Raw genomic sequence first — 13,804 nt, forward strand, 5'->3', positions numbered from 1 at the left:
AAGGTGATAAAGATCTCCGGTGGCTTCCCTGGATCACTGAGCTGTGACTGAATTGAAGTTGTATTAAACTTGGGGTTCTGTTGTTAGAGGTCATGTTCTTGGAATATAGCTTTGTTTTGTTTCATCTGGATAGCTTTATTGCTACTGTGTAAGGTTTTGATTGTCTTGAAGTTAATATATTCTCCATGGTTTAAATGTTACATGTAAAGAAACAAAACCACAACAATAAGCATGGGAAAATAATCTTGGTAGGGGGAAAAAAACCTTTCTAAGCATGTCATTAAAGACCACTTCCATAAAAGAGAAGATCAGTAAATTTGAACTTTGCCCTTCATCTGAAGAACAAATGCAACTTCTATTCCTAATATTGTGGGCCAAAAAACCTGAAAAGTCCCCTACTAGGAAGCAACTAAAAATATAGCAAATGTTCTTTGAAATGCATATCAAAGCTCATGAGAAGGTAACAAAAATCCCGTAGTGCCAGAAACAAAGAGGAACTTAAAAACCATAGCAGTAATCATGTGAAACTGTTCTGTAGTTGCCCCGGTGGGAGCCAAGAGCAGGTAATATTGCTGATTTGGGTAATCTGGGGACTTGGATTTTAGTGTAACTACAGAGACAAGGCAGGTCTTTAAACAATGTGAGTAAGGGTTGGAACTGAGTAGCCCCATAAGAATATAACCCTATTTTCAGTAGAATGGTTAACCAGAAAAAACTCCTGACACTGAAGTTGGGAAATGATAAAGGAAGCTTGTCATTCTCATCCAGGGCTGAAGAGGAGGGGAAAAGTAACCTCTGGAAGCTTGTGACTGTGAATTTGGCCTTATATAGATTTGGAGTTCAAATTTATAGCTCAGTGTTTCTGGGACCAGTGCCTAAAAATTTAACAGATAAAACGGATCCTATGATATCTTGGGGTCCCCGCAAGAAGTAATCACAAATCTTCTCTGGAAAGACATACTTTTAACCCAGGCCGAGCGTATTCTCCAAATTACAAAACACACAAGGAAATAAACCACTATGAGGAAGAGTCAGCGGACAGATGGACATAGACACACACACACACACACACACACACAGGCTTATCTTCTTAAGAGCATCACATAATATAACTGTCTAATACAGATTATTAATAAGAATGTTCACTAAATAACTAAAGACATAGAAGAAGGAATTAAACATTAAAGAATAATATAGCTTTGGAAAAGAACCAAATCAAATTTCTAGAAATGGAAAATATAGCCACTGAGATTAAAATCTCAATGTATAAATCAAATAGCACATTCATATAGCTAGGGAGATAATCAAATTAATATAATTTTAGATCTAAGGACGCTTCCCAGAATGTAGAGAGATGAAGAGATAGAAAATATGAAATCAAGGTTCAGAGACATGGAGTCAGAATGAGGTCAAGCACACAGCTGTTTGGGGTTCCAAAGGAAAAGATAGGACAATGAGGGCAAAAGAGTGTTCAAGAAAAGAATAAGTGAGAACTGATCAAAGAAATGAACCCTTAGATTCAGGAATTACATCACATCCTCACAGGATAAATAAAATATCTAGACACCATGAATGTCAAAAACAAAGACATCATACAGCAACCAAAACAAGAAATATCGCTTACTAAGGAACAACAGTTAGATAGATGGCAAACTCTACAGTAGCTTCAACAAAATTCAGAAGACAGTGGAATAATCATTCCGAAGTTCTGGGAGAAAACAGTGGACACCCTAGAATTCTGTATCCATTGTCCTGCCATTTTTGAAAGACACTGATGACTGAGAGTCTACACACACACAAAGTACACAAAAATCTGTACGTCAGAAAGAAGTAAAATGATTGTAGAAACAGGATTTGAGAAGAACCTGAAAGGATTAGGAAGAATGTGGGTAAAGCTAAGCAAGCATTGACTGTAAACACAAGAATAAGAAGAGTCCTGATCGCAGGGTATAAAAAGTAGAAACTAAAACATTGGAACTAAAATGTCCGCCACTTCCTGGGAAGCCACCATCAGCACTGCTCAGTGGCCCTCCCTCCAGGAGTAGCATATAAAATAGGCATGGAGCAGGGATTGGAGGTAAGAGGGGCTGAAGTTCATGTACACTCTGAAATATTACCTTAGACACTCTTAACTCAAGCCTGATTGTTAAAGCTTTTAGGGTATTCTAAGAGAATAGGGATGGGAAGTCTTAATTGCCAAGCCAGAAGAAAGGAAAATGGAGAAATTTTACAACTCAATCTAATAGAAGAAAACAAAGGGGAAAAAATACAAGATACAAAATAAAATAAAAACAGAAGTCCAAATATACCAGGAATCATAATAAATAAAGGTAGGGACCACAGACACCAGTTAAATGACAGATTGTTGGTTTGGTAAAGAAATCAAATGAAGCTATATGTTTTTTACAGAAGATACCTGAGTATATTTTGGGATCCAGAGTCCTAAAAGGGAATGAATAAAAAGAGATGGGAAAAAGATAGAACAGGCAAATACTTTAAAGAAAATTGATGGAGTTATATTAATATAAAACAAAATAAACTTTAAAGAAAAAGTATTATTAAAGGATAAAGAGATACAAAACATAAAGATGAAAGGAACAACTCACCAGGAACATATCATTCTACCTGAATGCACTAAATTACATAGCTTCCAAATATATAAAGCAGACAGAAAGATCTATTTAACAAGACCACAATCTTAGTGGGAGACTACCCTTCATAACTCACAGGTCAAGCTTACAAAAGATCACCAAGGATCTAGAGGACTTGGATAACAGAAATGAAAAGCCTGACTTAATGAATGTACAGAGCACAACACCCAGTAGTTAAAGAAATCATACATGGAACATTTACAAAATGACCACATTTTATGCCTCAAAGCAAGTCGCAGCAAAGATAGGCTATTGTGCAACCTTCAATCTCCAGCCATTGCCCAATTAAAATGTATGTGTCAGAATCTCTAAAAATGCTCATTGTCTATGCAATTCCATTTCCAGAAATGTATCCTAAGAAAAGAATTGGACAAGATGTTTTAAAACAAGTATGTGGAAGGATATTTATTATGGTAATGTTTCTAATAGAGACAAAAGAAGGCCCATCACAGGGAAATACTATGGCACAACTGTGCAGTGGAATATTCCACAACTATTCAGGAAGGAAGGAAGGGGAGGGAGGGAAGGAGGGAGGAAGGGAAGAAGGAAGAAAGGAAGGAAGAAAGGAAGGAACGATGGATGGAAGGGAGGGTAGAAGGAAGGAAGGGAAGGAAGGAGAAAAGAGATGCTGTAGATCATTTTTAATTGACATTGAAGGATGTTCCCAGGAATTAAGTTGCAAAAGCAAGTTTACATTAAAGATATTAAAGAAATATGGTCAAGGAGAATTCAAAGTTTCCCCAAAGTACCCCCACTTCCTGGGAAGCTACCATCAGTGCTGCTCAGTGGCCCTCTTGCCCAGAGTCAGGGGAAGTAGGTCCCCACCCTCCAGTCTCTGCCTGCCAGATCCCAGTGAGCCTATAAAACATGCAGTGTTGTTTGAAGGCAGCCCCTGCCTGAGCCTGGCACTCTTGGCTTCTCACATCAGTTATAATAAATGCTGCCATGGTAACAATAATGGGCCTGTGGTGGGGAGCATCTGCTCTGCATCCATTAGCTCTAACTCTTAGTTATCCCCATTTTACATATGAGGACACTGAAGGCTCTGGGAGATGAGGAAACTGGCCTGAGATCACACAGCAGCAGACCCAGCTTTGGAAACTGAGTCTGGCTGCCATTCTCTACATGTCTTTAAACTAACAGGCTTTGATCACATGGCCTTAGAAAGCCTGGGCTGGTCCTTTGGAAGGAGGAGTCTGGCACCAAAATTTATGCCCTTATAAATCAGTGGTTCTCAAGCTTAGCTGCATACTAGCATCACCTAGGAAATTAAGAACAAAAAACACTCAACTCCTGGTCTGTTCTTCAGTCCAATTTAACTAGAATTTCTGGGAGTGGGACCCAAGCATCTGTATTTTTAAAGCTCCCTAGGTGATTCCAAAGTGCCCCACATTTGAAAACCAATGGCCTTTCTCAAACTTCGAATCTGGGTATCTAGTCAGAATACAGGTTCTGCTGGAGCAGGGTCAGGTGTCTTCAAGATTCAAGCATCCAGGTGATGTTGTTGGTTCCTTATCACTTCCCTCAAGAGGCATTCCCCAAGAGCTTCTGCTATCTTGCTCTTCTGACTTCCAATGCCAACTAATATGTGCTCTCTTACTGCCAAGACAGATTTGCACTTGGGCAAAGGGAGGCAGGATCTCTCCTGAGTACTCACACTCATTCCTGTCCCTGAAAAGAATGTGAGCACTCATGGGTCTGGTGAACTGGCCTTAAGAACACACCCACCCTGGGGTCCTCAGACAGGTGATGAGGGAGACCAGAGGGCCGCAGGGGTGAGGGGAAGGGGCTTCACAGGCCCCACCCTTAGGGATTCTCAGGGAGACCCAGGGCAAGGAGTGTGGCTGATAGGACACAGGGCACGCCGGAGCTGAAGGTCGAAGGCCCAGCTATTTGTATGTTTATATTCAACAAATATTGGGTGGTTGCCTACTGGCTGGGCATCATTCTTGTAACGTAAGACAGAAAAGGTCCCTCCTGTGGGGCTTACAGCCTAGCCAAATCTGTAGCTACATATACAGTTTGTTACATGGTGGTAAGTGAGGGAAAGAAAAATAAAGCAGAGAAGAGGGAGGAGGGATTTGGTGGAAGGGGGCCATGGTTTTAAGCATCAGGAAGCCTCATCCATTAGGTGGCTTTTAAGCCCAAACCTGACGGGAGTGAGCCCTGTGGATGGGGAGAGCGGAGATGGTGCAAGGGAAAGGGAGCAGCAGGTACAAAGGCCCTGAGGAAGGAACAGTGAGGAGACAGGCTGGAAGAGCAGTAGGGGATGGAGTCAGAAGGATGGAAAAATTATGGGTATAGAACCCCAAGACAGGCTGGGGTGCTGAGGAAATGGGAGAAGAACCCCAGCCTCCCCACACAGGAGGGAGCCCAGGCATTGGAGCTGAGGCCGAGAGATGTTGCAGGCCCTCCTTTCCGTAAGACCCCAGCTGGTGGGAGAACAGTTCTCTCTGGGTACAAGCCCTGAGCAGATCCCTGAATTCACGAGGGCTGGCTGACTGGTGATGCCCAGTGTGGCAGTGCCGTGGTAGCCCCCCACCAGCCGTCCTGTTGCCCTGCCCCCAGACCCATAGCAATCCCTGCCCCCTAGCCCACCGCCACAGGGCCTTATATGAGCAGAGGAGGAAAGGGCTAATGCAGGCATCCCTGCATTGCCTAGGAATTAACTTTACCTCCCTTCAGCACAGAGCCCCGGACAGGGGTTGCCGAGGCCTGGGTTATCACCCCTGTTTGCCGACCCCAACAAGCTACTCAGTCTCGCTGTCTCTGACCTCTCCTCCCTCACAGGCCTGGTGCTATCTCTAGGGATGGTCTGGCCCTCTGACCTCAGCCCTCACCCACAGAAGACCTCAATGACTCCTCCCCACCCTCACAACAACCCCCTGAGATCCAAGAAGGCCTCGGAAGCAGGTCCAACTTCCTGCCAGCCACACCCTCCTAGGGCGTCCCCTCCTCCAGGAACCATGGGCCCCTCCAGGCTATTGGCCCACTGAGGAGCAGTTGGAAATGGTCACAGCTGCATGACCCACCACATGATGGGCTTCTTGACCACAGGACTCTGCTGGCCCAGGCTGCAGAGCTCCAAACTGTGTCTAACAAATGGAGGGAAACCCAGCCTTTGTCTACCTTAGGAATGTTTCCAGAAGGCAGAGGGGGTTGCTCTAAATCTTGAAGGACAACCCTAAGTTCATTTCCTGGTTCTCAGATGTACCAGCTACGTGACTTCAGGCAAATTATTAACCTCTCAGTATCTCAGTTTCCTTCCCTGTAGAATGGGGATGATGATAATTTCCTCATGGGGTTGTTGGGCATATGCACTGCATTCTAGCCCAGGACTGGCACATGGTCATGCCCTCAAGAAGAGTTGGGTGATTGTTATTACAGAGCTAGGAGTTCAGTGTGTGGACAAGATGGAGCAGGAAGAGCATGGGCAGAGGCCCTGAGACACGGAAGCCGTGAGTGTTCGTGGGAATGCGTGTATTTGGCACATAAGGAGTAAGAGTGCTTCCTGTGGAGACCGGGACTGGAGGGTGTCAGGCTGGGTTGTGATACCCCCACCTCAGCCTCCCCTGCCCCCAGGTGCTTCCTAGAGCTATCATTCTCTGCCGGGCTTGAGATGGGCCTGGCTGTTTCTGAGGACCATGCTGGCAGATCATGGGTGTCGAGCCGAAGAGGGAGTGGGGACTTCAGGCTGCATATGTCCCCGGGGGCCTGGTCCATGGCTGAGCAAGCACCCACTGGGAGCCAGGGTGCAGTCAGAGTTGGCACCCAGGAGGGGGTTCCCGCAGGAGCAAGAGTCAAAAAGCGGGGCACCCCTTTTGGCCCGATGGTCTTTCCAGCCCAAACACTGGGAACCCCGGTCTCTCTGTTCCACCCCAGGTCTTCACCGGGATCTTCACCGCAGAGATGACCTTCAAGATCATCGCTCTGGACCCCTACTACTACTTCCAGCAGGGCTGGAACATCTTTGACAGCATCATTGTCATCCTGAGCCTCATGGAGCTGGGCCTGTCCCGCATGGGCAACCTGTCAGTGCTGCGTTCCTTCCGCCTGGTACCTAGCTGGGCCCTCTGCAGGAGGGAGGGGAGGGGGCCTAGAGCACTGAGGCAATGCCCTCTGAGGTCACCACTCAGTCACCCCTACTGTGATCCATCATGCCTTCTCCCAACAGCTATTTGCTGGGTACCCCAATGCTGGTGATGCGGGTGGTGGGAGGGGGCAAGAAAGGAGATATCCCTCTGGGAAGCTATGGGGATGGCCATCTGATGACTTGCAAAGCCCTTTATGGCTCACCATGCCCCCTTTAGCCCTCGTAGTATCCCAGGAGAGGAACTAGTATTACTACATACCCATTCCACAGATGAGGAGACTAAACGCCAGGTGAAATGAATTTCCCAAAAGCCACATGGCAAATAACAGGTGGAGCCAGGCCTGCCAACAGCTCTCCTGGGGTTCTGCCTGCTGGTTTCAGAGTCAGCACTTTGGAAACTCAAATGTGCCCGCAAATCATCTGGGGATCTTGTTAAACTGCAGTGCCTAATTTAGTAGGTCTCGAGTGAGGCCAAAGCTGCTGGTCTTTGGACCACTCTTGGAGTGCAGAATGCCTGAGAGGTCCACACATGGGGCTGGAGGTAGGTCAGGGAAGGCTTCCTGGAGGAAGTCTGGGCAGTGTTGTTAGGTTCACTGGAGGCTTGAAAGGCAGGATGGTAGAGGCAGTAGAGAAAGTCCAAGCTATAGGCTCTAACCCTGACTCCACTGCCATGAACTAATGGACTCAGATTAAGTTACTTCACCAGAAGGGCTGGCTTCTTCACCTGCCAAAGGAGGCAATAACAGTGCCTACCCCATGTGGTTGTCGGAAGCTCTGAATGACGTGAGTATCCTAAGCACAGGCCTGGCACAGCAGGTATTCAATAAGTGCTAAGCATCTGTCCCCCTTTTCTGTGATAACTGAGCAGAGAGAAGGTTGGAGGGAATGGGGCAAGTCAGAGATGGTTTGACCTGATGAAGATGAGTCTGGAAGAAGAAGAACACTCCATGCTGGAGAAGTCTTTGGGAAGTTCCTGGCAGTGAGCCTGGGGTTGGTAGGAAGCTGGTATGGGGATGAAGAGCAAGGCTGAGTTGGGGAGATGAAGCTGGAGATGTTGACCTGACTCAGAGCTGAGCCCAGCGGAGCTGCCCTCAGGCTGTAGAGAGAAAGAGCAGTGTGTGCTCCTGGAGAAACACGTGTCCAAGGGCCCCCTGGGTTTTCAGGTAGGAGCTTGCAGGGGGTGAGGGTGTCCATGGGCGGCAGGAACTAGAGCCCCTCACAAGGACACCTCCCTCCCCAGCTGCGGGTCTTCAAGCTGGCCAAATCATGGCCCACCCTGAACACCCTCATCAAGATCATCGGAAACTCGGTGGGGGCGCTGGGGAACCTGACGCTGGTGCTGGCCATCATCGTGTTCATCTTCGCTGTGGTGGGCATGCAGCTCTTCGGCAAAAACTACTCTGAGCAGAGGTACCGCATCAGTGACTCAGGCCTGCTGCCCCGCTGGCACATGATGGACTTCTTCCACGCCTTTCTCATCATCTTCCGCATCCTCTGTGGGGAGTGGATCGAGACCATGTGGGACTGCATGGAGGTGTCTGGGCAGTCACTGTGCCTGCTCGTCTTCTTGCTTGTTATGGTCATTGGCAACCTCGTGGTAAGTTGGCCAGTGGCCCCATATACACCAGCCCACCGGTCATCCCTCTGCCCATTCACTTAACTTCCTTCCATCCACCCACTCATTCACTCAGTGAGCTATCAAACTGTCCATTTATCCATCAATCTCATCATCCATCCATTTACTCATCTGTCCACCTATTCATCATCCATCCTTCCATCTATCTACTCATCCATTCATTCATCCACTCACTTATGCACCCATTTACTCATCCATCTGTGCACTTATCACCATTCCATCATCCACTGATTCTTCCATCTCTCTACTCATCCATGCATCTTCCTATCCAGCCATCGATCTACTCATCAGTCACCCATCCGCCAATTCACCCATCCTTCTGTCCACCTCTCCATCAATCTGTCTACTCAGTTACCAGTCCTCCTCTCTATTCACTCACTCACTCACCCAGCCATCCAACCATTAACTCCCCACTTACTCATTCTCATATCCATCTGCCCATTCATTCACCCATCCATCTATCTGCCCATCAACCACCCATCCGTCAACCCCTCTTCATTCATAAACACACACACACACACACACACACACACACCCCCTACCTATTCATCCATCCATTCACTCATCCACCCAACCATCTATCCATTCATTCATCACCCAGGTTTTTATTCTCTTATCTTTTCCTCCACTCACTAATCCAGCCCCACATCCATCCGTCAACCCACAATCCATTCACTCATTCACCAGTCTTCTTCATCTACCCATTCATCCATCCAGCTCTCTACTCACTCACTCATTGACCCATCCATCCATTCCCATCACTCCTCATTTGCTCCTTCATTCATTCACCCACCTAGGTACCTGTTTCTTCATTATATACTCATTTAATATCCATTAACTTACTTATTTACTCATCTACCAACTACTTCATTAGTCACTTACTGTTCAATGATTTATCACACAGGTTTTCAGTTCAGCTTAACAAACACTTCCTGTGCCCCTGTTGCATGCAAAATATTATGGCAGTAAGCTGGGAATACAGAGTTGAATGTGGCCCTGCCGTGGCTTACCAACTGGAGAGTGGGGAAGTGGAGAGCTCAAACAGGCCTGAAATAACTCTTAAGCTGGTCAGAATGATCAGAAGCATTAAGGAGTGTCCCTTGGGTGCTGATCCCCACCATCAGGGGAAATCAAGGAAGGCTTCCTAGACGAAGGTTTGGGGTAGACATGATTGGTGATACTAGAGTGGGAAGGAACAAAGGGAGCAAAGCACAGGTGCAGTAGATGTTGGTCCAGATAAGGCAGGATCCATGGGAACTTGTATGTCACCCTGGGTACCCTGTTACAAGGGACCCAGCCTTGCTTCCCTGGCCATCTGTGCATCCTAGGACAGGTGCCTCTTGCCTTGTACCTTACAATGTGGGGAATTCCGCAGTTGAGAGAGATCAAAAACCCCAATGTCAGAGAAGGAGCTTTGAAAAGCTCCTTCTTTGGAAAGCTTCAGGTGGAGGCAAGTGAGTGATTCAGGAAGAAGTCAGTGTCCACTGTGGATGTAGAGCTACCTGTCTGGGTACACAGGTGGTCCACACATGCTCAGACCTCACACCTGCTTGATTTGATTCTTGCCAGTGTGGACAGCATAGACTCCCATCACCTCATAGAGACCTCAAGTACCAGGGGCTGCAGTTTCCAGACAGATCCCTTCCCCAAACCTCCCTAGTTCTCCTCCAGATGTGCCCTAACCATGCAAGGGCGGGCCCAAGCCAAGTTGGTGGTCAGGCTGTCTCTAGCCCCACTTGTGGGGCCCAGAGAGGTGGCAGGGCATCGGTGCACAGTGCCAACAGAATCCAGCTCTTGGGCTGCACCCTCTTCCACATCTTCAACTGGCTTCCCCTTGGGCTGGAGCCTCATTCAGCCCTGGCCCTGCTCCAAGGGCCACCAGACTATGTATTCTAAGGAGGCTTATGAGTACGCCAGGCTCTCAGACCAGGGCCAGGCCCGCTGCCCTCATGCACACAGCCCTGCCATTTCCTAGCGGATCTGCCTGGGGATGAGAAGATTAGAGGCTGCTGGAGGAGGGAAGCTAACACAGCCCATGCTGCCCCCTCCCTGGTCGCCTCAGGAATTGGGCTGCTGTCGGGCGTGGGTGGAAGCAAGATTGCCATTGAAATGGGAAGTCATGATCAGGCAGAGGCTGGGGAGCAGCAGCCTGATTGAAGGGGAAAGCACTGGAAGAAGCCAAACCTGGGCACCAGGCCACAAGGGAGGAGCTGGTGTTCTTGTGGGGGCGGACAAGGCTGCCCATGCACCACTCCCCTCCACCTTACCCCCTAGCCTGGGCCCCAGATACCTGGACCTGAGGCATAGGTGAGGGTGGAGGAAACAAGGTGGGCAACTGGGAGCCGAGGCAGGCCAGGCCCAGGCCAGCGTGGCCGAGGCTGGGGACTCGGCCAGAGGTCAGTGTAGACAGCAACCCTGAATCATGTCATGTGCCCTGCCAACCAAAGATGACATTTTGACTTTTGACAGTTGTCAAAAGTGATCCTCTCCCCATACAGAATGCCAGATCCTGCCTCTTCCCCTTGCCATTCTGTCCTCCTGAATGTATATTGCTTCTTAAACCAAAGGCATGTTTCTGACTCCTGGAGCGCCAACCTTACCACTGCTTTCCTCAGAATTCTCATCCCTAGCTCTTTGACAGGCAGGAGGTGTGTCTTCGGGGCTCGTGAGAAGCCAGAGAGGGGCCCAGAGTGGGTTTCCAGTGAGAACCGCACACCTACCCTCACTTACCTCCCTGCCGTAGGGGTCCCCTTTCAAGGGAACTCTCTGTGGGGGCTGGCTGGGTGAAGGAGGCACCAAGCCCATGGTGGGGAGGGGGTGTCTCTGGCCTGTCAGCTCCAGAGCCCGTCTGACCCAGGAACAAGCCTACCGTCATTTTCATTTACCCTCCATGAGGCTGGGAAGTGGACCCACAGCCACCCTCTTGTCACTCCATGAAAGGGCTCTTTCTTAACAAAAGCTAAAGCTTTGCCCTTCCAGGATGGTTTAACAATAGCAGTAGTCCAGAATTCTGCAGAGAGAGATGAATTTTGCACACCCGGCTTAAAGAGTCTCAGATCCCTAGCTCCTGATAAATAGCTTAAGTACTGCCCTTCTGGCACTTGGCAACCTCAGCCCCTCCCCTGACTTCTGGCAGCTCCGACCCAGGTCCCTCCACCTCCTCCCCAGTTGTCTGGTCCTGTACCCAGCACCCATCCCAGCATCCCTCACTGCCTAGACAGCCACCTCTCCATGTTCTGACCCCGCAATTAGTCAGGCCCGAGGATTGCCCTTGCCCCTTCTCTGCTCCATCCCTCACGTCCCTCACCTGGAAAGCAGAGTCAGACCTGGGGACACATGTAGAAGGTGCTAGATATTCAAATGTTGAGACAGCTCAGAGGCCCATCACAATCCCTTCTTTCACCAATAGACATAGAGGCACCTTCCCAGGAAAGTCCTCAAGAGCTCTGCATTGCTTCTGGGTGGGATTCTGCCTTGTCCCTGGTGATCTCAGGTTGGAGCCCACTTCCCAGGGAGCAACTCCGTGCTCATTTTAACCCCGCCGTCTGCCATTACTCCCAGGCAGCAAGACCCCATCAGCAGGCTTCATCCCTGGATGAACCCATGCTTCTCCCTTAGACCCCGGGCCAAGACCCGCGATCTGGGGCCGAATGCCCTCAACCCAGACTGCATTTGAGCCCTTGGGAAAAGGGATGAGAATTGGTCTTTCATTTTATAGCCAAATTCACTATATTCAAGAGAACTGTGGGGTTAGGATGAGGGCCCAGAGCTGTTGGCCATCAGCAATCCTTAAGGTCCCTCAGCCTCAATTTCCCCATAATGGCCCCAAGGCTAGCTACCCCTATGGTTCCTGCCTTGATGAGCCTGATCCCTGGCCTCCACAGGTCCTGAACCTCTTCCTGGCTCTGCTGCTCAGCTCCTTCAGTGCAGACAACCTCACAGCCCCTGACGATGACGGGGAGATGAACAACCTCCAGCTAGCCCTGGCACGTATCCAGCGAGGCCTGCGCTTCCTCAAGCGGACCACCTGGGACTTCTGCTGCGGGCTCCTCCAGCGGCGGCCCCAGAAGCCCACAGCCCTCGCCAGCCACAGCCAGCTGCCCAGCTGCATGGCCACCTCCAGCCCCCCACCACCCCCGGAGTCAGAGAAGGCGCCTCCGGCCCGCAAGGAGACACGGTTTGAGGAAGACGAGCGGCCGGGCCAGGGACCCCCCGGGGATGCAGAACCTGTGTGTGTGCCCATTGCTGTGGCTGAGTCAGACACGGATGACCAAGAGGACGATGAGGAGAACAGCCTGGGCACAGAGGAGGAGTCCACTAAGCAGGTGACTGCCTCACCCCCCGCATATATGCAGCACCTACCTGTATAGGGCCCGGGTCTGTGCTTGCCAGGGCTCCCAGCCTTGCTCCACGCAGCTGACCCTGCCACCCTCAAGAGGCAGCGTAACAGTGGGGTGCTAGGGGCAGCTGTCAGCCCTCTCTTCCCAACCCAGCCCTGAGGGGACCTTGGAAGGGGCTATTGTCCATTGTTTGCCTGATACTAGCCAGGAGCAGCGAACTGTACAGAAAGGGGAACTGAGGCATGGCAAGAGAGAGACTTGCTAAGAGTGCCTCGCACACCTACGACAGAGCCAGCACTCCCGCACACCCCTCTTCCCCCAACCATCGTCCCCCTCCAGTACTAATATGGCAGAATGTCTTAGGGAGGGAGGAGTGGAGTCTCCTGACCTCCCGACTGCCCTTTCCCCTCCTCCCAGGCCCAGGGCTAACTCGGAGATTTAAAAATAAGCATCCCTAAGATGGCAGGTGTCAGAGACAGCACTATCTTATCTCCCAACCTGTTATTTTTAACACTTAGGACCAGAGTCTGGACAAAAGAGACAGTGCCCCCAACCCCCTCAGTTCTCCCGTGGCCTGAGCCAAGCACAGATGGCTTCTCCTTAGGTCTTTAGGTCAAGCAGTGAGTGGTTCTCTGTCTGACTGGACCCATCCTCACTGCTTGCTGTGGGCCTGCGCCGGTTGGGTCTGCTGTGAAGGGACACTGTTCCCCACGTGGGGAGTTGCTTCCACATTGTTCTGCCTCCCAGTGGTCCCAGAGGCCGGCTTCTACCCCTTCGGTCAGGCTGTGGGACAGGGACAGTGTAAGCTGGGGAAGGGCAGTGCTAGCAGTTGCCAGACCACGGCTACCAGTTATCTCCAGGATGCTCCCTTTCCTGCTCCTCTCCTTCTCTTGAGGCTGTTGGCTGGCTCCCCGGGGCCAGTGTGCGTGCATGTGTGTGTGTGCGTGCATACGTGTGTGGAAGGTGCCATGCAGAGTGCCGTGGGAATTCATGGAGGAGGTCTGTATGTCCCTCCTAAGTGGAGTTGCCAGCATTTGGGAACTGGGCAGTGCACCCCAGCCACACCCTTCCGGGGAGTGGGAGG

The 13,804-nt window shown here is 49.9% G+C and overlaps 1 protein-coding gene across 1 annotated transcript in view; it reads left to right on the plus strand.

The window, feature by feature from the left end:
- Positions 1 to 13,804, plus strand: part of SCN5A (sodium voltage-gated channel alpha subunit 5) — a 76,211-nt gene that overhangs the window by 34,886 nt on the left and 27,521 nt on the right. Inside the window, exons 14-16 of the mRNA XM_044252661.1 lie at positions 6,534 to 6,707; positions 7,985 to 8,341; positions 12,265 to 12,705. Coding sequence (XP_044108596.1) covers positions 6,534 to 6,707; positions 7,985 to 8,341; positions 12,265 to 12,705 — 972 coding nt within the window. The remainder of the gene's footprint in view (positions 1 to 6,533; positions 6,708 to 7,984; positions 8,342 to 12,264; positions 12,706 to 13,804) is intronic.

Source organism: Neovison vison, chromosome 6 (genome assembly GCF_020171115.1).
Source record: "Neovison vison isolate M4711 chromosome 6, ASM_NN_V1, whole genome shotgun sequence".
Lineage (NCBI taxonomy): Eukaryota > Metazoa > Chordata > Mammalia > Carnivora > Mustelidae > Neogale > Neogale vison.